The sequence below is a fragment of the Gekko japonicus genome, unplaced genomic scaffold (genome assembly GCF_001447785.1).
Source record: "Gekko japonicus isolate JY-2015 unplaced genomic scaffold, Gekko_japonicus_V1.1 scaffold78, whole genome shotgun sequence".
NCBI lineage: Eukaryota > Metazoa > Chordata > Lepidosauria > Squamata > Gekkonidae > Gekko > Gekko japonicus.
The window spans coordinates 897,009-917,597 of NW_015165236.1; the positions used below are offsets into that span (position 1 = coordinate 897,009).

The 20,589-nt window shown below is 52.3% G+C and overlaps 1 protein-coding gene across 1 annotated transcript in view; it reads left to right on the forward strand.

The window, feature by feature from the left end:
* Positions 1-20,016, forward strand: part of ABCC1 (ATP binding cassette subfamily C member 1) — a 97,994-nt gene extending 77,978 nt beyond the window's left edge. The window contains exons 25-33 of the mRNA XM_015409879.1: positions 372-682; positions 1,700-1,899; positions 5,467-5,593; positions 7,014-7,115; positions 10,655-10,801; positions 11,171-11,329; positions 11,822-11,988; positions 14,452-14,646; positions 18,462-20,016. Coding sequence (XP_015265365.1) covers positions 372-682; positions 1,700-1,899; positions 5,467-5,593; positions 7,014-7,115; positions 10,655-10,801; positions 11,171-11,329; positions 11,822-11,988; positions 14,452-14,646; positions 18,462-18,570 — 1,517 coding nt within the window. The 3' untranslated portion in view covers positions 18,571-20,016. The remainder of the gene's footprint in view (positions 1-371; positions 683-1,699; positions 1,900-5,466; positions 5,594-7,013; positions 7,116-10,654; positions 10,802-11,170; positions 11,330-11,821; positions 11,989-14,451; positions 14,647-18,461) is intronic.
* The last annotated feature ends 573 nt before the right edge of the window (positions 20,017-20,589 follow it).

Sequence of the window (20,589 nt, forward strand, 5' to 3'; positions counted from 1 at the left end):
TTGCTCAAAAGCCAGTCGAATCTGACTCTAGGGGGCGGTGCTCATCTCCATTTCTAAGCCGAAGAGCAACTTACCTGGCTGCTTCTTGCTCTGACTGAGGGCTGCTGGGAGCAGGGGGTGGGGCTTGTTGCATGTGCCCGCCCCTTGGGCTCTTTACTGCCGGAGCTCCGCTCCTGTGCGCTCCTGCAGGAAATGACCCCTGGGCGCAGGCACCCTGACAAGATCATCTGGGGTCTGAGTCTGTTCTCCAGTGTCCTTCGGGTGCAGCCTGGCACTTTGCCCCACCGACCGAGCAGGGGTTGCCTCTCCCCCCCCCCCCCTTTCCGGGCGCTGACCGTCATGGGGGGGGGGGGGCTGTGTTTGTCTCAAAGGTATCGCCGTCTTCGGTTACTCCATGGCAGTCTCGGTGGGAGGGATCTTGGCCTCCCGCCGCCTCCACGTCGACTTGCTCCACAACGTCCTGCGCTGCCCCATGAGCTTCTTCGAGCGGACGCCCAGCGGCAACCTGGTGAACCGCTTCTCCAAGGAGATCGACACCATCGACTCCACCATCCCCCAGGTCATCAAGATGTTCATGGGCTCCCTCTTCAACGTCATCGGGGCCTGCATCATCATCCTCCTGGCCACCCCCATCGCCGCCGTGGTCATCCCTCCGCTGGGCTTCGTCTACTTCTTCGTGCAGGTGTGTGGGGGGGAAGCGCCTGGCTCGGGACCCCCAGACTGACCGGTGGCCCTTCCCATGTCCTCCCTCCAATCTCCCGGAGCTGAAGTCTCATCTACAGATCCTAAAGCTTGACCCAGTATCAAACCGTTTCCTTGGGGGGGGGCATGGCTCAGTGGCAGAGCCTCTGCTTGGCGTGCAGAAGGTCCCAGGTTCAGTCCCCGGCATCCCCAGTTAAAAAGGCCCAGGCAGGAGGTGATGGGAAAGACCTCTCTGCCTGAGACCCTGGAGAGCTGTCAAGAGGGGCCGTGGCTCAGTGGTAGAGCCGTGACTTGGCATGCAGAAGGTCCCTGGTTCAATCCCCAGCGGCATCTCCAGTTAAAAGGACCAGGCAGGAGGCGATGGGAAAGACCTCTCTGCCTGAGACCCTGGAGAGCTGTCAAGAGGGGCCGTGGCTCAGTGGTAGAGCCGTGACTTGGCATGCAGAAGGTCCCTGGTTCAATCCCCAGCGGCATCTCCAGTTAAAAGGACCAGGCAGGAGGCGATGGGAAAGACCTCTCTGCCTGAGACCCTGGAGAGCTGTCAAGAGGGGCCGTGGCTCAGTGGTAGAGCCGTGACTTGGCATGCAGAAGGTCCCTGGTTCAATCCCCAGCGGCATCTCCAGTTAAAAGGACCAGGCAGGAGGCGATGGGAAAGACCTCTCTGCCTGAGACCCTGGAGACCTGCTGAGTAGACAATACTCACTTTGATGGACCCAGAGTCTGATATGGTATCAGGCATATTCTTGTGTTATGTGGAGGAGACTATAAGAGAGAACACATCCTTAGTTCAGGCATACCATGATTTCCCCCCCCCCCCCCGGCCTTAACACCACAGTCTTGAGGACTAGATGCTTTGTTTTTTAAGGTTCATAGGGTTTCACCAGGATCCCATGGCATTCTGGGCCGCCTTGACTCCCTTTCCCTGTTGTCCTGGTCCGCCCTGGCGTCCGTGCGCCTCTTTCCTCCCTGACCCTTGGCTCTGGCCCTCCCTCCCCAGCGCTTCTACGTCGCCACTTCCCGCCAGCTGAAGCGCCTGGAGTCGGTCAGCCGCTCCCCGGTCTACTCGCACTTCAACGAGACGCTCCTGGGCGTCAGCGTCATCCGGGCCTTCGAGGAGCAGCAGCGCTTCATCCAGCAGAGCGACCTGAAGGTGGACGAGAACCAGAAGGCCTACTTCCCCAGCATCGTCGCCAACAGGTGGGTGGGTGGATGCGTGCGCCACGGCCGTCGCCCAGAGCGGCTGCCGACAGACCCCCGTAGCCCTGCACCCCCTGGCCTTACCTCCCACGGGTTTGGAGGGAAGGGAGTTTTTGTCATCCTCTGGATCCCATCCAGTGCTCCCTTTAAGCCGTGGAGTTTCGTGAGCAAAAATTCTACTCGGTGAGCTACCAGCATTCAAGTTGTGAGCAAGCGATTTGCCAGCTGCATAGATTAGTTCAGGGCTCTTTTTGTAGAAAAAGCCCAGCAGGAACTCATTAGCATAATAGGCCACACCCAACAGTAGAAACTCATTAGCATATTAGGCCACACCCCTGACAGCACTGCTTATTAGCACATTAGGCCACACACCCATGTTACCAGCAGTGTGGTCATCCAGCCACACCCACCTTTTGCTTCTTATTCTGTTTACCTTGTTTGTGGTCAAAACCCAGGGCCTTTTTTGTAGCAGGGACTCCTTTGCGTGCTAGGCCACACACCCCTAATGTAGCCAGTCCTAATGAGTTCCTGCTGTTGGGTGTGCCCTATTATGCTAATGAGTTCCTGCTGGGCGTGGCCAACTCAGGAGCCAGCTGGAACTCCGTTCCTGTGCGTTCCTGCCCAAAAATAGCCCTGGATTAGTTTGCTCATGATTCCCTTCCAAGTCCCTACACAGCCTGGGGCACTAGTAGAACCACTTTATTCTGTATCAGTCTGCCCACTGGTTGAGATTGTAATTTAAAGCTCTGCAACGTGGGCCATCTAAAGAGAGGGGAATGGCTATCTAAAGGAGAGGGGAGGGGGTTATGGAGCTGCAGCCTTACTGTGGAACACCCTCCCCAAGGACAAATTTTAAGGATCCAGTAAAAAATATTTTCCATTCCTCCAGGCTTTCTGCTAACATTGTGTTTGTACTTTGCTGAAATCGTTTTACTGCAAAGTATTTTAATTGCTGAAGTATTTTAACTGCGTTTTAGCTACCTGAGTTGATTTGTTCTTTGTAATTTTATAATGCTGCTTTTATTGTATTTCATTGTTTTAGTGGTTTTGATGGACTTTACTGTTTATTAATCTAAAAAAAAAGAACTGTTTAATATCTGGGAGGGGAAAAAAGATTAGTTTGCTCCACAGCCATCTTTCCTGAGCTAAGGCAAAATGTGTGTTGCAACCGAGACAAAACATAATAAGAATATAATAAGAACATAGATAGCAATATGTGCAAAAGTTTAAACTGATATGTTAAGGTGTAGAAATTTACTTTTGTTTGGAGGGAGAGAAAATTAATGAATTGATTCCCCCATTGTATGTTTGTTTGTTACATTTATTTAGTTAATTTGATGTAGAACCTAATTATTCGTCTTTTGGGCGGTCCACGGTACCCATAAAACTCCCCTCCAACGCCACATCTCAGAAGCAGTGTTCCCTCTGAGCTGAGTTAGTGTGAGCTAGCTCCCAGTTTTTTAGCCCCCGGCTCACACATTTCTGTCTTCGCTCAGGAAGGATGTGGCTCCGGAGCAGACTAAGTTTGGTGTCGTGGTGAAGTGCGCGAACTCTAATCTGGGAGAACTGGGTTTGATTCCCCACTCCTCCACTTGCACCTGGCTGGATGACCTTGGGCAAGCCACAGTTCTGATAAAAGCTGTCCCTGAAAAAGAGCAGTTTCTGTCAAGAGCTCTCTCAGCCCCACCTACCTCACAGAGGGTGTCTGTTGTGGGGAGGGGGAGGGAAAAGGAGTTTGTGAGCCGCTCTGAGACTCCCTGTGGTAGTGAAGGGCGGGGTATAAATCCAATCTCTTCTTCTTCTTCTAAGTTATACAGTAGCCAAATCGCTCACTCACAACTTTAATGCCAGGAGCTCACAGAGGAGAATTTTTTCTCACAAGCCTCCACAGCTTAGAGGGAACATTGCTCACAGGGTGTCTGTTGTGGGGAGGGGAAGGGAAAGGAGTTTGTGAGCCGCTCTGAGACTCCCTTGGGTAGTGAAGGGCTATGGGGTATAAATCCAATCTCGTCTTCTTCTTCTAAGTTATGCGGGAGCCAAATCGCTCGCTCACAACTTTAATGCCAGGAGCTCACAGAGGAGAATTTTTGCTCGCAAGACCCCACAGCTTAGCGGGAGCATTGCTCAGAAGTATCTTTCTTTCCTCATTGTCCGACTTTCACACCCAGAGCTAGTAAGCGGGGAATACCATGGCAGGAATGATCTTGACCTTGGTCACCCGGTGACACATCCCGGCCCTTAAAGAACTTTCGCTCCTGCCTGGCTGCCCTTCCCAGCAGTGGTTCCTGTTCTCTGGCCTCGGGAGCCTCCGGAAACCCTTTTGAAGATATTTCCAGAGGGGAGCCCCGTTGATCTGCAGCAGGGGAGCAAGATTTTGAGTCCAGCAGCTCCTTTGCGACCGACAAGATTTTGGGGGTACGGAATTTCGAGAGTCCAGACTCTCCCCTTCACCTGATACAAACGGAGCTCCGACTCTCGAAAACTCACCCCCCGAAAATCGTCTTGGTCTCTAAGGTGTCTGCTGGACTCGACTCTAGATGTAGAAACCTCTGTTGGTCCCCCACACACACACACTCCTGCAGGAATCTTAAAAGAAACAGCAGGAGCCTGTTCCTTCTCCTCCCCTTTCCCTGTCCTTGGGTTTTGTTCTGTCTTGTGGACTCAAACAGTCTACAGGGGGCAGATCTGCCTTGCAGGGTGTGATTGGGGACTCGGAACAGTTGTGGAAGTTCCCTGGGCAGATGCTTTGCATATTTCACTTGAAGAAGAACACAAGAGAAGCCAATGTTGGGTCAGGCCAATGGCCCACCCAGTCCAGCACTCTGTGTCACACAGTGGCCAAAAATGCCAGGTGCCCTCAGGAGGTCCAGCAGCCCTCCCACTATTGACCCCCCCCCCCCAAGCACCAAGAATACAGAGCATCCCTTGCCCCAGACTGAGAGTTCCTATCTATACCTTGTGGCTAATAGGCACCGATGGACCTCTACTCCATGTTTATCCAGTTCCCTCTTGAAGCTGTCTATGCTTGTAGCCGCCACCACCTCCTGTGGCAGTGAATTCCATGTGTTAATCACTCTTTGGGTGAAGAAGGTCTTCCTTTTATCCGTTCTAACCCGACTGCTGAGCAATGTCATGGAGTGCCCATGAGTTCTCTTTCTCTACCTGCTCTATCCAGAGATTGGATTGATACCCCGCCCCTCACTTGGAGTCTCAGAGCGGCTTTCCTTTCCCCTCCCCACAACAGACACCCTGTGAGGCAGGTGGGGCTGAGAGAGCTCTTTCAAGGACTGCCCTTGAGAGAACAGCTCTAAGAGAACTTGTGACTGACCCAAGGTCACACCAGCAGCTGCATGTGGAGTAGGGGGGAATCAAACCCGGTTCTCCCAGCCGAGAGTCCGCGCTCCTCACCACGGCACCAGACTGGCTCTCCTTGGCCCCTTCTACTCAAGGGTATTGGAGAAGAACTTCCTTTGTGTGGGACTCCAGAGAGCTGCTGCTGCCTCCAGCGACAGTGGCCGGTATATCTTGAGCTGGGATCCCCCCTAACTGCTTGTTCCTCTCCTGCAGGTGGCTGGCCGTGCGCCTGGAGTACGTGGGGAACTGCATCGTCCTCTTTGCCGCTCTCTTTGCAGTGGTGGCGCGCCACAGCCTCAGCCCAGGCCTGGTGGGACTCTCCATCCTCTACGCGCTGCAGGTAGCGAAGACGGGACCGCCTTGTCCTTCAGAACTCCTCGTGCCAAGGAATTCCCTAATCTTCCTTTTGGGCGTGACCTCTGGGAATGGCTACAGCTTTTGCAAATCAGAAAGTATTGGGATGATAATCCGGTGGGCCCGTGAGACAGGGCCTTTTTTGTGGCATCCCCCCAATTAGGGAACAACCTCCCCAGGGAAGGGTGTGCCTGGCTCCAACTGTCTTTCTTCAGGAGGCAGTTGAAGCACGGAGATCTTTAGCACCCCGTAGAATGTTCTTAAGGAGCTGCGGTGGCTCAAGTGGTTGAGATGCTGAACTGCAGGCTGTAGAAGGTCGGTAGTTCAGCAGTTCGAGACCCGAGTGTGCCTCAAGACGGAGTGAGCTCCCGTCTCTAGTTCCAGTTCCTGCCAACCTAGCAGTTCGAGAGCAAGAAATTGCAAGTAGATAAATAGGTACCACTTCAGTGGGAAGGTAACAGCATTCCGTGCGTGGCCTTGGTGTTTAGTCATGCCGGCCACATGTCCACGGAAACGCCTTCGGACAGCGCTGGCTCTTCGGCTTTGAAACGGAGATGAGCACCGCAACCCTAGAGTCGGATTCGACTGGCTTTCGAGCAAGGGAACCTTTACCTTTACTAGAATGCTCTTAAGTCTGTGTCAGATGGTCTCATCCAGGAATAGGACCAAAACATTGCTATCTTTATCAAAATGTATTCAGGCGATCACCGTGTCGGTCTGAAGCAACACGACAAGGTTTGAGTCCAATGGCACCTTTAAGACCCACAAAGTCGAATTCTGGGTATAAGCTTTTATGTGCATGCGGCACATCTTCAGATACCACGCGAAAGCTTATACCCAGGATTAAACTTTGTGTGTCTTAAAGGTGTGCCTGCACGTGAAAGCTTATACCCAGGATCAAACTTTATTGGACTTCAAGGTGTGCATGCATGCAAAGCTTATACCCAGGATCAAAGTGGACTTGAACTTTTTTGCTCCTTTGCTTCAGGCCAGCACGGCGCCCCGCCTGAATCTATTCAAGAGAGGCTTTTCCGTGCAGGCAATAGAGGTGAACGGCACAAAATGGTTTTACAAACTTGCTTGGATAAATGATCAGGGACTGCGGGCTATACTGCCGTGTTTCACTTATTGTAAGCAGGATCCTATTTGTTTATTTTCTGTACCGCTGAATGGTCCGTGTGAATACGCCTGTAGTGCTTGAGTTCTTTCGGGTGGTTCCGGACATCTAATGTCCCAATGCACCGGTTACGGAACATTCCGTTTTGTCAATCATACTGACTCCCTCTGTGTCCTCCCCCTCAAGTCCCTGTGAGAAAGGCGGGCTATAAACAACATAACGAGAATAAAAATGAAACGCCTGCCGCGCAGTCTCTGGATTGGCATCTTCTGTTTTCTCCTTTCCGTAGATCACCACCTATTTGAATTGGCTGGTTCGCATGTCGTCTGAGATGGAAACAAACATCGTCGCCGTGGAAAGAGTCAAAGAATACTCCGAAAAGGAAAAAGAGGTATGTTTAAGAGGACTCTGATCTGGGAGGCTTGGCTGTGATTCCCGGTTTTGGAACTGGGACGTGGCAAAGGCTCTCCCCGACATGGGGACGTTGAGCTGCGTTTTCTCAAAGGCCTCTGAGCTCCCTCAAGTGGCCAAATGCAGTTACTGCTGCTCTTTTCTGGATCGCTGCATCTGTGTGTGTGTGTGTGTGTGTGTGCCTGGTTTGTTTCTATCCCGCCCTCCCTGCGAACGGGCTCAGGGCAGCTCACAGTTTAGGGCACCAATTGCCAAATATAAAAACAGATCAGACAAGATGGTTGCCATAAAATCGCTTGAACGGGTCTTTCCAGTCTTTAGACAAGCAGGCAGCATTCAGGTGTTAGTTTTCCAAGGCTTGGAACTGATGAGATTGGGTTTGCCTGGGCTAAATAATGCAGTCCATTCCACACAGTAAAATCCAACTGCAAACAGTGTTCCCTCTAAGCTGAGTGAGTGTGAGCTAGCTCAGTTTTTTAGCCTCCGGCTCACGCATTTTTGTCTTCGCTCGTGACGGATGGCTCCAGAGCAAACTGATTTATTCAGCAGCCAAATTGCTCGCTCACAACTTTAATGCCAGTTGCTCGAAAGTAGAATTTTTGCTCACGAGGCTCCACAGCTTAGAGGGAGCATTGATTGCAAAGTGGATTGGAAGTGCGTTTAGTGCGTGTGAGAGCGCCCAGACATGATGTGAACATTGCAGACCTGGGAACTTGCTTCCCTTAAATGTTCTGGAATCCCCCTCCCCCTTTGCAGACCAAGTCAAGATGCTTGAAGGGGGGACCTGTGTTGATCCTAATTGTCATGTCTCGTTGTTTTTGCTAACAAGAATAAGAATTAGAACTTCAGCATTTCAGTCATGGCAGACTGTGCCTCTCTCAGGTTTTTAATAATCGTATGCTTTTATGTACCTGTATTTGAAAGCTTATGAAGACGTGAGCTTTCAAAGGTAATACATTTCAATTAAGCACACATTTACCAACCATTCTGAATTCCAAGCGTCCGCCTTCAATCCAAGTAGATGAGGTGAGTTGCGGAAAACTCCCATGTGTGTAAGAAGAGGGTGCATACTTACCGTCACCTAAATCTAGGTTGTTGGTATATAAAATGATAAAACTATGCCAAACAAATGAAGCTGCCATATACTGAATAAGGCCTGGGTCCATCAAAGTCAGCATTGTCTACTCAAACTGGCAGCAGCTCTCCAGGGTCTCAGGCGGAGGACTTTCACATCACCAAACTGCCTGGTCCTTTTTAACTGCGCCACAGCCCCTCTTTACAGCTCTCCGGGGTCTCAGGTGGAGAAAGGTCTTTCCCATCACCTCCTGCCTGGCCCTTTTAACTGGAGATGCTGCCGGGGATTGAACCTGGGACCTTCTGCATGCCAAGCAGAGGCTCTGCCACTGAGCCACAGCCCCTCTTTGCAGCTCTCCAGGGTCTCAGGCGGAGGTCTTTCCCATCACCTCCTGCCTGGTCCTTTTTAACTGGAGATGCCGAGGACTGAACCTGGGACCTTCTGCATGCCAAGCAGAGGCTCTACCGCTGAGCCACAGCCCCTCTTCGCAGCCCTCCAGGGTCTCAGGCGGAGGTCTCTCCCATCACCTCCTGCCTGGTCCTTTTTAACTGGAGATGCTGCCGGGGATTGAACCTGGGACCTCCTGCATGTGAAGCAGAGGCTCTGCTAGGAAGTTCCCGCCTTCTGCTCTGGTCACGCTGCAGCTCTTGGCAGGGCAGGGCGTGGGCGGGTGGGCGGTACATCAGGTTCCTCCAGGGGAATAGAGAGGTTTGATTTGTGCTTGGGCAAGAATAGTCCCGTGTGGCCAGCAGCCGTGCTGTTCCCAGCACCTGCTCTTCTACAAATGTGCATCTGTTCCATGGGCTGCCTCATACTCTTCCAAAGGGGGGGGTTTTCAATCATCCCCCCCCCCCAAGTGGCACCGCTCGGCTTCATTGATGTACTTCAAGTACTTGAAGGGCTGTCATACATAGAGGATGGAGCGGAGCTGTTTTCTGTTGCCCCAGAAGGTTGGACCAGAACCAACGGGTTGAAATTAAATCCAAAGAGTTTTCGGCTAAACACGAGGAAGACCTTCCTGACAGTTTGAGCGGTTCCTCAGTGGAACAGGCTTCCTCTGGAGGAGGTGGGCTCCCCTTCTCTGGAGGTTTTCAAGCAGAGACTCGATGGCCATCTGACAGCAATGCGGATTCTGTGAACTCAGACAGATCATGAGAGGGAGGGCAGGAAGGGTTGCCTCAGGGCTTAGTCCTTGTGGCCCTTTCTTACATGCCCAGGGAAATGCCGATCACCACTTTGGGGTCAGGAAGCAATTTTTCTCCAGGCCAGTTTGGCCGGGGACCCTGGAAGTTTTTTGTCATCTTCTGGGCGCAGAACACCGGTCACTGTGGGTGTGGAGGAGGGGAGGTATTTGTGATTTTCCTGCATTGTGCAGGGGGTTGGACTAGATGACCCTGGAGGTCCCTTCCAACTCTATGAGCCAGTTTGGTGTGGTGGTGAAGTGCGTGGACTCTAATCTGGGAGAACCAGGTTTGATTCCCCACTCCTCCCCTTGTACCTGGCTGGTGTGACCTTGGGCAAGGCGTAGTTCTGGCAAGAGCTGTCCTTGAAAAAGAGCCGTTTCTGTCAGAGCTCTCTCGGCCCCACCCACCTCACAAGGGTGCCTGTTGTGGGGAGGGGAGGGGAAAGGAGTTTGTAAACCGCTCTGAGACTCCTTCGGGTAGTGAAGGGCCATGGGGTATAAATCCAATCTCCTGCTTTTCTTCTTCTTCTATAAATGGTTGGAAGACTATTATAAACGAACGATATAGACATATGAACATTTTAGGAGATAACGTAGACTTCATTTTCATATCAATACACAAAATACTTCTGAGCGATTTTTTCCCAGGTCCCAGTGGTCCCTCTAAGCTGTGGAGTCTTCTGTTTGGTGTAGTGGTTTTCTCTCAGAGCTCTCAGAGCTCTCTCAGCCCCACCTGCCTCACCGGGTGTCTTGTTGTGGGGAGGGGGAGGGAAAAGGAGCTTGTAAGCCCCTCTGAGAGTCCTTCGGGTAGTGAAGGGCCATGGGGTATAAATCCAATCTCCTGCTCTTCTTCTTCTTCTATAAATACTTCTGAGCGATCTTTTCCCAGGTCTTCTGTTTGGTGTAGTGGTTGAGTGCGCGGACTCTAATCTGGGAGAACCGGGTTTGATTCCCCACTCCTCCTCCACTTGCACCTGCTGGATGACCTTGGGCAAGCCGTAGTTCTGACAAGAGCTGTGCTTGAAAAAAAGAGCCAGTTTCTGTCAAGAGCTCTCTCAGCCCCGCCTGCCTCACAGGGTGTCTGTTGTGGGGAGGGGAAGGCGTTCCTCCTCCTCCTCCGATGCCTCTGCCTGAGTGCTGCTAGAACCACACTCTAGACCTGGTGTCGGTCATCCTCCCAGTTGTCCCATATCGAAGCAAACGGTGGCGGCTCAAGGCATCCTCAGCGGTGCCCCAGAACGCCTTGTCTCGTCTCTTCCAGGCAGCGTGGACTGTGAAGCACCCCGCCCCGCCGAGCAGTTGGCCCCAGGAAGGCAGAGTGGAGTTCCGGGGCTACGGGCTGCGCTACAGAGCCGACATGGATTTCGTGCTGAGGGACATCAACGTCACCATCAACGGGGGAGAAAAGGTGAGTGGGTCGTGGGCCCGATCGGCCTGCCGGAGCCGATATGGGCCAAGGGAGCTGTCTGGGGAGAGGAGGAGGCGGAACCGGAGCTCGGCGGGGAGGTCGAGGCAGGAAGGGACCATTTGAGAGAGGAGGGAGGAGACGGTCCAGCAGCAGCCAATCAGAACAGGTGTCCATGTGTCGCATTCCACGTGACCTTTGGAAGATGCAAGATCTGTTTTCCGCGGCTCGCATACCCACTTTCTGAAAAAGCAGAGTGTCTTCCTGCACATCTGGTTGGGGGCAAGGAGGCTTCCCCTCCAAAACTGCTCGCCCCCTTTCCAGAATGGAGGCCCAGAGTGCCTGTTTTTCCCCCCGTGCCCTTCTCCGAAGGTGGGCATCGTTGGCAGGACAGGCGCCGGGAAGTCCTCCCTCGCCCTGGGCCTCTTCCGAATCACCGAAGCCGCCAAAGGAGAGATTCTCATCGACGGGATCGACATCGCTAAAATTGGGCTCCACGACCTCCGCTTCAGGGTCACGATTATCCCCCAGGTAGGTGGGAATCCCCCCTCCCCTTGGCTCTCTTTAGGCATCATCCCCCCCCCCCCGTGGGTTCCTGGCGGCCGCTCGTCTTGCTGAGGCCTTCTTCTCGGACCTGCCCAGTTTCTGTGGACCTCAGTGGGCCAAGTCCTTGCTTGTGCTGCCTCTAGAGCTTCATGGTTCCAAAACATGGCAAAGGGCTCTTGTCCAGCAAAGGGCTCTGCTTATGCATAGAGCTGCAGGTCATTTGGATTTCCCACACAGGAAGCACTATTGTGTGGCGAAGCAACACTCACCCGCAGCAGGTGTTTCCTGTCTACGAAATCCAAATGATTCACCGCTCTATGCACTGGCAGAGCCCTTTGCCAGATGAGAGCCCTTTGTCATGTTTTGGAACCATGGCCATGTTTAGCCATGACCATGCCTAAAAACTATTGCTACAGGGTCAGAATTTAGAAAATGAGTGATGTGTCCCCATTTATTGTGATTCTGCCACCCAAATAGGACCCCATCCTGTTTTCTGGCTCCCTGCGCATGAATCTGGACCCTTTTGACCAGTATTCTGATGAAGACGTCTGGATGTCCTTGGAACTGGCGCACTTGAAGAACTTTGTTTCCACGCTGCCTGACAAACTCAATCATGAGTGCTCAGAAGGTGGAGAAAACCTCAGGTACAAAACAAGTTTCGGCCGCCATTCTTTTCCTTTTTTAAAATGCTGTTATCTTCACTTTGCTTCTGCTCAAGTACTCTTAATCTAGTGCAATCCAGCCATTTTAAACAACAGTTGGAGGAGGCTGTGGCTCAGCGGTAGAACATCTGCTTGGCATGCAGAAAGCCCCAGGTTCAATCTCCTGCTAAAAAGGACCAGGCAGGAGGTGATGGGAAAGACCCCCACCTGGGACCCTGGAGAGCTGCAAAGAGGGGCCGTGGCTCAGTGGCAGACTGACCTTGATGGTCCGATTCAGTAAAAGGCATGTTCGTGTGATGGGATGGGACAGTTCTAAAAGGCCTAAAATTAATTTGCTGACCCCATACTCTCATGCCGCTTACAAATGATACATCCTTGTAACAAATTGCACTATTAACCCTTCCGTTCTGAAGTTTATGTAATCCTGTTTGTCTTGTTACTCTGAAACATTCTATGTTGTTTAGTTGTTGATATTCACTTGTTTGCACTCAATTTCAAATAAAATTATAAAGAAACTGTAAAAAAAAAAATAGAGAGAGGAGAGCCCACACCACCTCCCGAGGAATCCTGTTTCACTGAGGAACGACTCTAAATGTTAGGAAGTTCTTCCTCATGTTTAGCCAAAAACTCTTCTGATTTAATTTCAACCCCTTGGTTCTGGTCCGACCTTCTGGGGCAACAGAAAAGAACTCCACACCATCCTCTGTGTGACAGCCCTTCAAAGACTTGAAGATGGTGGTCATATCACCTCTCAGTCGTCTCCTCTCCAGGCTAAACATCCCCAGCTCCTTCAACCTTTCCTCACAGGACTTGGTCTCCAGACCCCTCACCATCTTCGTTGCCCTCCTCTGGACACGTTCCAGCTTGTCTAGATCCTTCTTAAATTGTGGTGACCAAAACTGAACACAGTACTCTAGGTGAGGTCTAACCGGAGCAGAGTAAAGTGATACCGTCACTTTGCATGATCTGGACACTATACTTCTGTTGATACAGGCCAAAATCACATTTGCCTTGTTAGCAACCACATCACTCTGATGACTCATGTTCAGTGTATGGTCTAGTAAGACCCCTAGATCCTTTTCGCACACACTAGTCTCCCTCATCCTGTAACTATGCATTTGATTTTTCCTACCTAAATGTAGAACTTTACATTTATCCCCATTGAAATTCATTTTATTTATATTAACCCAGTTTTCGAGCCTGTCAAGATCATCCTGTATCCTGACTCTGTCTTCTACTGTATTTGCTACCCCCCCCCACCCTTTTGAGTATCACCTGCAAGCATTCCCTCTGTTCCGTCATCCAAATCTCTCCTTATATATAAAAGAGTTTTCGTGTGAGACGTTCCACACGCCTCCCCAGCCTTTGGGGCCCTGGCCTGTCATTCAGGAGGGGGTCCAATACCCTGGCCACATTGCCTCCCTCCATCACCTCAGTCCCGCCCGCAGACCTGTCGGGCGAGATGGACGCATCGACGGCCAGCCCTGCACCACTTCACTGCCACCCTCGCCATTCACCGACTCCACTTGCCTGGATGCCTGGCCACCGGGCGCAGCCCGCTGGCCTGTCGGCAGTGGAGGCAGCCCACGGGATGCCACCACCTGGCCGGACACAGAGGCAGGGGCAGCCACTTCTGTCACCCCTCCACCCTGGAGTCTGCAGCAGGGGGAGGAGATGGGGACCGGAGACCACTTCGCCCATCGTCGCTGCCCAAAAGCCCACTTCACCTTGCCGCCCACCCTGCACAGGGAGCTCACCCGCAGAGCGCTTGATCCGGCCCCGACGGTGCTGCCGCCCGCCCGGCCACGGAGACAGTGCCGACCCATTCCAGCACCCTTTGAGCCTGCACTCTCGGCAGCGGGCGCCGGCACCGTGCTAGCTCTCATTCCCTTCACAGACAACGGGCGGACCAACCCCCACATCGGGTGGAGGGCCCTCACGCCACGGTCGCTCCTCCTGCCGCGCTGGCCCCCACAGCCCAGGACCAATGCGAGTCGCCAGTCTGCGGCGGCTCCAGCCCAGAGGCCACTACCCACGCCCGCACCGGGACACCGTCGCGGTCTGTGCCGCCGCCATGGGGTCCCACCGGCACATTCAGGCCAGGGCCGCAGGGAGATCTCACATCCTTCTAGCGCCCGGTGTCTTGGTCCTACAACTAGCCTTGCTCCTAGTCATTTATAAAGATGTTGAACAAAAGAGGTCCCAGGACAGCACTTGTTGCTCTTCTCCGAGAGGACGAGGAACCATTCACAAGCACTCTTTGGGTGCAATTCACCTAACGGCAATAGGTTCCAACCACATTATACCAATTTGTCAACAAGAAAATTATGTGGAACCTTATCAGACGCCTTACTGAAATCAAGATAATAGTATTTGGAGTTATTTTGGCAACAAGGATCAGATTACAGAACTGTGGTTTCCTCCCTTCACCATTTCTTCCTGCAGCGTCGGGCAGCGTCAGCTGGTCTGCTTGGCCCGGGCCTTGCTGCGAAAGTCCAAAATCTTGGTTTTAGATGAAGCCACCGCCGCTGTAGACCTGGAGACAGACGACCTCATCCAGTCGACCATCCGGACTCAGTTTGAAGGCTGCACAGTCTTGACCATCGCGCATCGGCTGAACACCATCATGGACTACACACGGTAAAGCCACGGGGGGCCGTTTGTCACAGGGGGTGGGACTGGGGAATGTGGGCAGGCAAAGTCCCAAAAAAAAACCAGGGTTGAAAGGAGAATTCTCGAGCCATGATCTTTACGGGAAGGCCCATAGCTTACTGGTAGAGCCTCTGCTTGGCATGCAGACGGTCGCAGGTTCAATTCCCGGCATCTCCAGTTAAAAGGATTCAGGTAGCAGGAGATGTGAAAGACCTACCTGAGACCCTGGAGAGCTGCTGCCAGAGAAAACAATACTCAATGGAACAGTGATCTAATTCAGTAAGAGGTGTTCATGTGTTCTGGGGAGGGGCCGTGGCTGAGTGACATGCAGAAATTCCCAGGTTCAATCCCCGGCCTCTCCAGTTAGACAGGGAGTCAGTGATGGGAAAGGCCTCTGTCTGAGACCCTGGAGAGCTGTCAAGAGGGGCCGTGGCTCAGTGGCAGAACATCTGCTTGGCATGCAGAAGGTCCCAGGTTCAGTCCCCGGCAGCATCTTCAGTTTAAAAGGACCAGGCGGGAGGTGATGGGAAAGACCTCTGCCTGAGACCCTGGAGAGCTGTGAAGAGGGGCCGTGGCTCAGTGAAAGAGCCTCTGCCTGGCACGCAGAAGGTCCCAGGTTCAGTCCCCGGCAGCATCTCCAGTTAAAAAGGACCAGGCAGGAGGTGATGGGAAAGACCTCTGCCTGAGACCCTGGAGAGCTGCTGCCAGTTTGAGTAGACAGTACTAACCTTAATGGACCCAGGGTCTCATTCAGTAGAAGGCAGCTTCATGTGTGCATCTCTGATTTCACAGAAGTCCTTTACGATATACCAGCATACAATTGGCTGCTTCCTCTTATTGCTGAAGTGTAGCAGTACGGCAAGGGGCCGCGGTGGCTCAAGTGGTTAAGACACTGAGCTGCAGACCGGAAGGTCGGTAGTTCAGCAGTTCGAGACCTGAGTGTGCCGCGTGACGGAGTGAGCTCCCGTCTCTGGCCCCAACTCCCGCCAACCCACCAGTTCGAAAGCAAGAAATTGCAAGTAGATAAATAGGTGCCATTTCGGTGGGAAGGTAACAGCGGTCCAAGCGTATTTTGCACCCTAGGCGAGGATCCCTTCTGGCGACCCCCCGGTGCGCCCCCCAATTTTCAAAAATAAATGCGTTTTAGGAAGAATTAAAAACACAAATTTTGAAATTGCTAATTTATTTATTTTTTAATTGTGAGAAAAAGACAGAAAAGCCCCCCTGCTCCTGCTGAGGTGTTTTTGGAGGGCGTTCTGGCGCAGCCGGGGGAAGGAGGGGACTGAGAAACCGGGCTTGGAGAGCTTTCCCTCCACTTTGGGTGGTTTTGTGCTGACGGTGCTTTTGCACACTCCTGATGAAGCCGCCTGTCTAGGAGAGCAGCGGAGCGCCTGCTGGTTGGGAAGCGTAAACTCCCCCCCCCCAATAATCCTATCAAATGGGAGGCTGGAATAAGTTTGAGAGGTTTTGTAATGAATTGTAAAACAAAAAAAACCCCTTGGACTTCTTGATAGCTTAACAAAAAGAAAGCAAGAAAACAAGGCATGCAGGGAGCTTTATACCGCTGAGGGAAGATGTCACCCTTCCAAGTCCTGCTTCTGAAAGGGGGGAAAGAATTGCAGGGCAGTTATCTTACACTTCTTTTTGCCCCCCTCCTTACTTTGCTGATATTTTATCCCTTCAGCATAGAAATGAGTGCTGTTCTGTTATCTGAATGTAACACCCCAGCCTCAAACAACACAGTCTAGGACACTCTGCATCACAGGCTTAAGGAGAAAACGACCAAAATAGAACCAGAATCTCTCCCTAGTCTATAATTACCACTCTGGAGCCCCTTAATCTACTGTTCCGTAGAGCTCCCTGGACCAGCGAGCCTTCCCACCCGTCCCGTCTCCTGGCATTTGTTAATCTGTAGGGCGCTTCTCATACTTGTGACTTCAATCAGCAGTCAATGTAGGCTGAGTATCAAAACACAAATGTACAAATGTATTGCTGTTCCCTTAATCGCTAAATGTAGGTTGAGTAGACAGGTCTGTTTCTTCACTGCAATGAGGGAAGGTGCGAGGTGGGCCCGCCGGCAGTCTCTGGAGGAAGGCGGTAGGTAGTGCTTCTTCCCAAGCCCGGGGCTTTTAGCCTCCGGCTCACACATTTCTGTCTTAGCTCGGGAATGATGGCTCCAGAGCAAACTAATTTATGCAGTAGGCAAATCACTCACTTACAGCTTTAATGCCAGTAGCTCATAAAGTAGAATTTTTACTCACAAGACTCCACAGCTTAGAGGGAGCATTGCCCCCTGGAGTCGGATTGGACTGGCTTTCGAGCAAGGGAAACCTTTACTTTTACCTTTGAAGGCGGTAGGGTGAGAGAAGAAGAGGAGGAGATTGGATGTATACCCCATGGCCCTTCACTACCCAAAGGAGTCTCAGAGCGGCTGACAAACTCCTTTCCCTTCCCCTCCCCACAACAGACACCCTGGCAGGTAGGCAGGGCTGAGAGAGCTCTTTTTAGAACTGTCCTTGAAAGAACAGCTCTGTCAGAACTATGTCTTGTCCAAGGTCATCCAGCAGGTGCAAGTGGGGGATCAAACTCGGTTCTCCCAGATTAGAGTCCACACACTTAACCTCTACACCAAACGGAGTGTAGAAACTAGTGCTGAATCCAGACGGGGGTACTATTTGACAGGGGTCCTCCCAGGATGGGGTTTTTCTTGCTTGGTCTAGAGGAGGCAGCACGCCCTGCCTACGTCCTCAGCCTGCTTTTGGACCCAGCCCTACTTCTGAACGCTTCTTAACCCCCCACCCCCACCTCCCCCCAGGTTTTTTTGGATTCCCCCTTTGCCAGCTTGCGTTCCCCGCCCTTCCCATCCTCTACCGCTGCCCTGGGACTCCCCCCACCCCAAATGCATTTGCAACTCACCCAATCTTGGGCTTGGAGGAATGGGGGTGCTTTGAGACGGCTAGTTGCAGCCGGGCCACCTTCCCATGGGGGGGGGGGGGGCTAGGAGGGCGGACCCTCTCTCTCTCTCTTTTTAACCCTTGGAGTGCATTTCTGCCAGTAGCAAAGCGGATGTCCCTTTTTCTTTCCGGCTTGCCCTGCAAGAAACAGACCGCGCCTCTGGGTGTGTGTGTGTGAGAGAGAGAGGCTTGCTCCTTTGGTCGCTCCTCCCGCGGGGCTGAAGATCTGCCCAAAAGACGGAGCTGGCTTTTGCAAAAACGTTCACCACTTGCAATGATCCGCAAAGCTGGGGCTTTTGGCAGGGGCAGGGCCAGAGGGGCGCTGAGGCACGCGCGAGGTGGGCCGCTGGGAAGCAGGGCTTCTTCTTGCAGTCAGGGAAGCCTAGGCCTTTGGCGGGTGGGGGGGGCTGGGTCCTGTTTGGCGCCCCTCGGGCCGGCCCGCGCTCTAGGCAAATGCCTAGTTTGCCTAGCGGGTGAGCCGGCCCTGGCTCCGTGCGCCTCGCCGTCTAGTCACGCCGGCCACATGACCACAGAAAAGTCTTTGGCCACTGCTGGCTCTTCAGCTTGGAAATGGAGATGAGCACCGCACCCCTAGAATCGGATTCGACTGGCTTTTGAGCAAGGGAAACCTTTACCTTTACTTAGCAGTACGGCACACTGCAGTCATTCCGTGTCTGATTCTTTGTTCTCCTACCCGTCTTAATTAAATTAAGTCTGGATGCCTGCTTAACCTGCAAGCTTCCTCCGTCATGTGAATTTGTTTCTTTCTCCTTCTTTGACACACAGAATGATCTGCTTCCTGATCTTGGCTTTTCCGCTCTCTCTCTCTCTCTTTTTTTTTTGCTGTAGAGTCATCGTCCTCGACAAAGGCAAGATTGTGGAGTGCGACTCTCCCGCCGCCCTCCTCCAGAAGAAAGGCATCTTCTACAGCATGGCCAAAGAGTCCGGCCTGGCGTAACGCGAGACTGCCGTTCCCCTCCCCGCCAGTCAAGCGCCCAAATGGAGAGGAGGTGTCTGTCGAAATCCATGGTTGCGGATCCTCGCGCCAAGGAATCCCTCTGAAGAACTGGCTTTTGGAATCTGACGAAGGAAGAGGCGTCACAGCCAATTCAGCCTCCCTCCCCCATTTATTTCTCTCCCCTTTTGCCATTTTGCAAGTATATGCTAGTGACGGATTGGGGCCGTGGGTTTTCGGTCAGTAGTCCAAACCCTCCAGATTTCCTTTGTGGCGCCAAAATCTCGCAGCCCCTGAAGGACCAAAACATCCTTCAAAGTTAGAGAGCTTTTCTTTTTTTCTTTCTTTTTGCTCTGTGTTCAGAGGTGTTTTCTCAAAAGGCAAATTAGGTTCCTCTCCCCCCCCCCCCTCGAAAAAGCCAGCCGTTGAAGGGAAAAGGGGACTGAGAGACAGAAAGACATATCTGAATAGCCGTGGGCTTATTGGCCGTTTCCCCTTAAAATCGATCAGACTTTCAAAAATAATACAGCCAAAGCAATTTGGACGGATATGGAAGAATGCTCGAGAACACTTTTTTTTTTTGCTAAAAGGTCATTCCTGTAGTTTGGTGAAAGAAGGCGAAGTTAAGTGATTTGCAGTGCTTAGCAGGTGAAGATTTGGGTCTTCTATTCCCACACCAGCAAGGTGGTTTCCCCGCCCCCCTTCTTTTATTTAAACATATGGGTGAAATAGCTGACTCGTCCAACTATTTTAACAATTCCAGTCAGGGCCCCGATATTGCTACTTCGGCTTAGTAATGCGCGTGCCTGACTGGCTGAAATCCCTTACTTTTGGGGCTGTCCCCCTTCAGGTCCGGCCTGCCTCGCGTTCTTCAGGTTCTCCGTTTATCAAAGCTTTCGAAAGGAGACATCAGACCCTCTGTGGATCCAAAGGCTCCTCCAACAGCGTAGAACTGTCAATCTTGAATTCAACTGCTGATTTCTTTTTTATCACCATTATTATTAAAGAAATAGGCAACATCTTTTTACTTAGACGGGACAAAAATAAAGAAATTATTTATTTTGTTTTGTACATAACCGTTCTTTAAAAGTTGAATAAACAAATTTACTTTGGTATTTTTGTAATGATTCCTGGGAAGAGCTTTTGAGTAAATGTCTTTTTGTTTGCTTGGAAAATTACCCTCCGTGTTATTCTGGAAACTGGACGCAAACACTGGTTGCTTGGCTGTTGTTTGTATAGAAGGTGGGGGGACCGTTCGCCGCATTAAACCTCTTAGAACGTTCAAGCGCTTACGTTGCACACGGAGCTCCCTTACAAAACTGAAAGGTGCCCTGAACCTTTACTGCTGAATGGGCCCATGTTAGGACTTCCTACACAGCATAATTGGACTGTGGGGCTGTGGCTCAGTGGCAGAGCTTCTGCTTGGCACACAAAAGGTCCCAGGTTCAATCCCCGGCATCTCCAGTTAAAAGGACCAGGCAGGAGGGGATGGGAGAGAACTCCGCCTGAGACCCTGGAGAGCTGTCAAGAGGGGCCGTGGCTCAGTGGCAGAGCCTCTACTTGGCAGGCAGAAGGTCCCAGGTTCAATCCCCGGCAGCATCTCCAGTTAAAAGGACCAGGCAGGAGGTGATGGGAAAGACCTCCGCCTGAGACCCTGGAGACCTGTAGAGAGGGGCTGTGGCTCAGTGGTAGAGCCTCTGCTTGGCATGCAGAAGGTCCCGGGTTCAATCCCCAGCAGCATCTCCAGTTGAAAAGGACCAGGCAGGAGGTGGTGGGAAAGACCTCCGCCTGAGACCCTGGAGAGCTGTCAAGAGGGGCCGTGGCTCAGTGGTAGAGCCTCTGCTTGGCATGCAGAAGGTCCCGGGTTCAATCCCCAGCAGCATCTCCAGTTGAAAAGGACCAGGCAGGAGGTGGTGGGAAAGACCTCTGCCTGAGACCCTGGAGAGCTGCAAAGAGGGGCCGTGGCTCAGTGGTAGAGCCTCTGCTCGGCATGCAGAAGCAAAGATTTCATCACAGAGATCC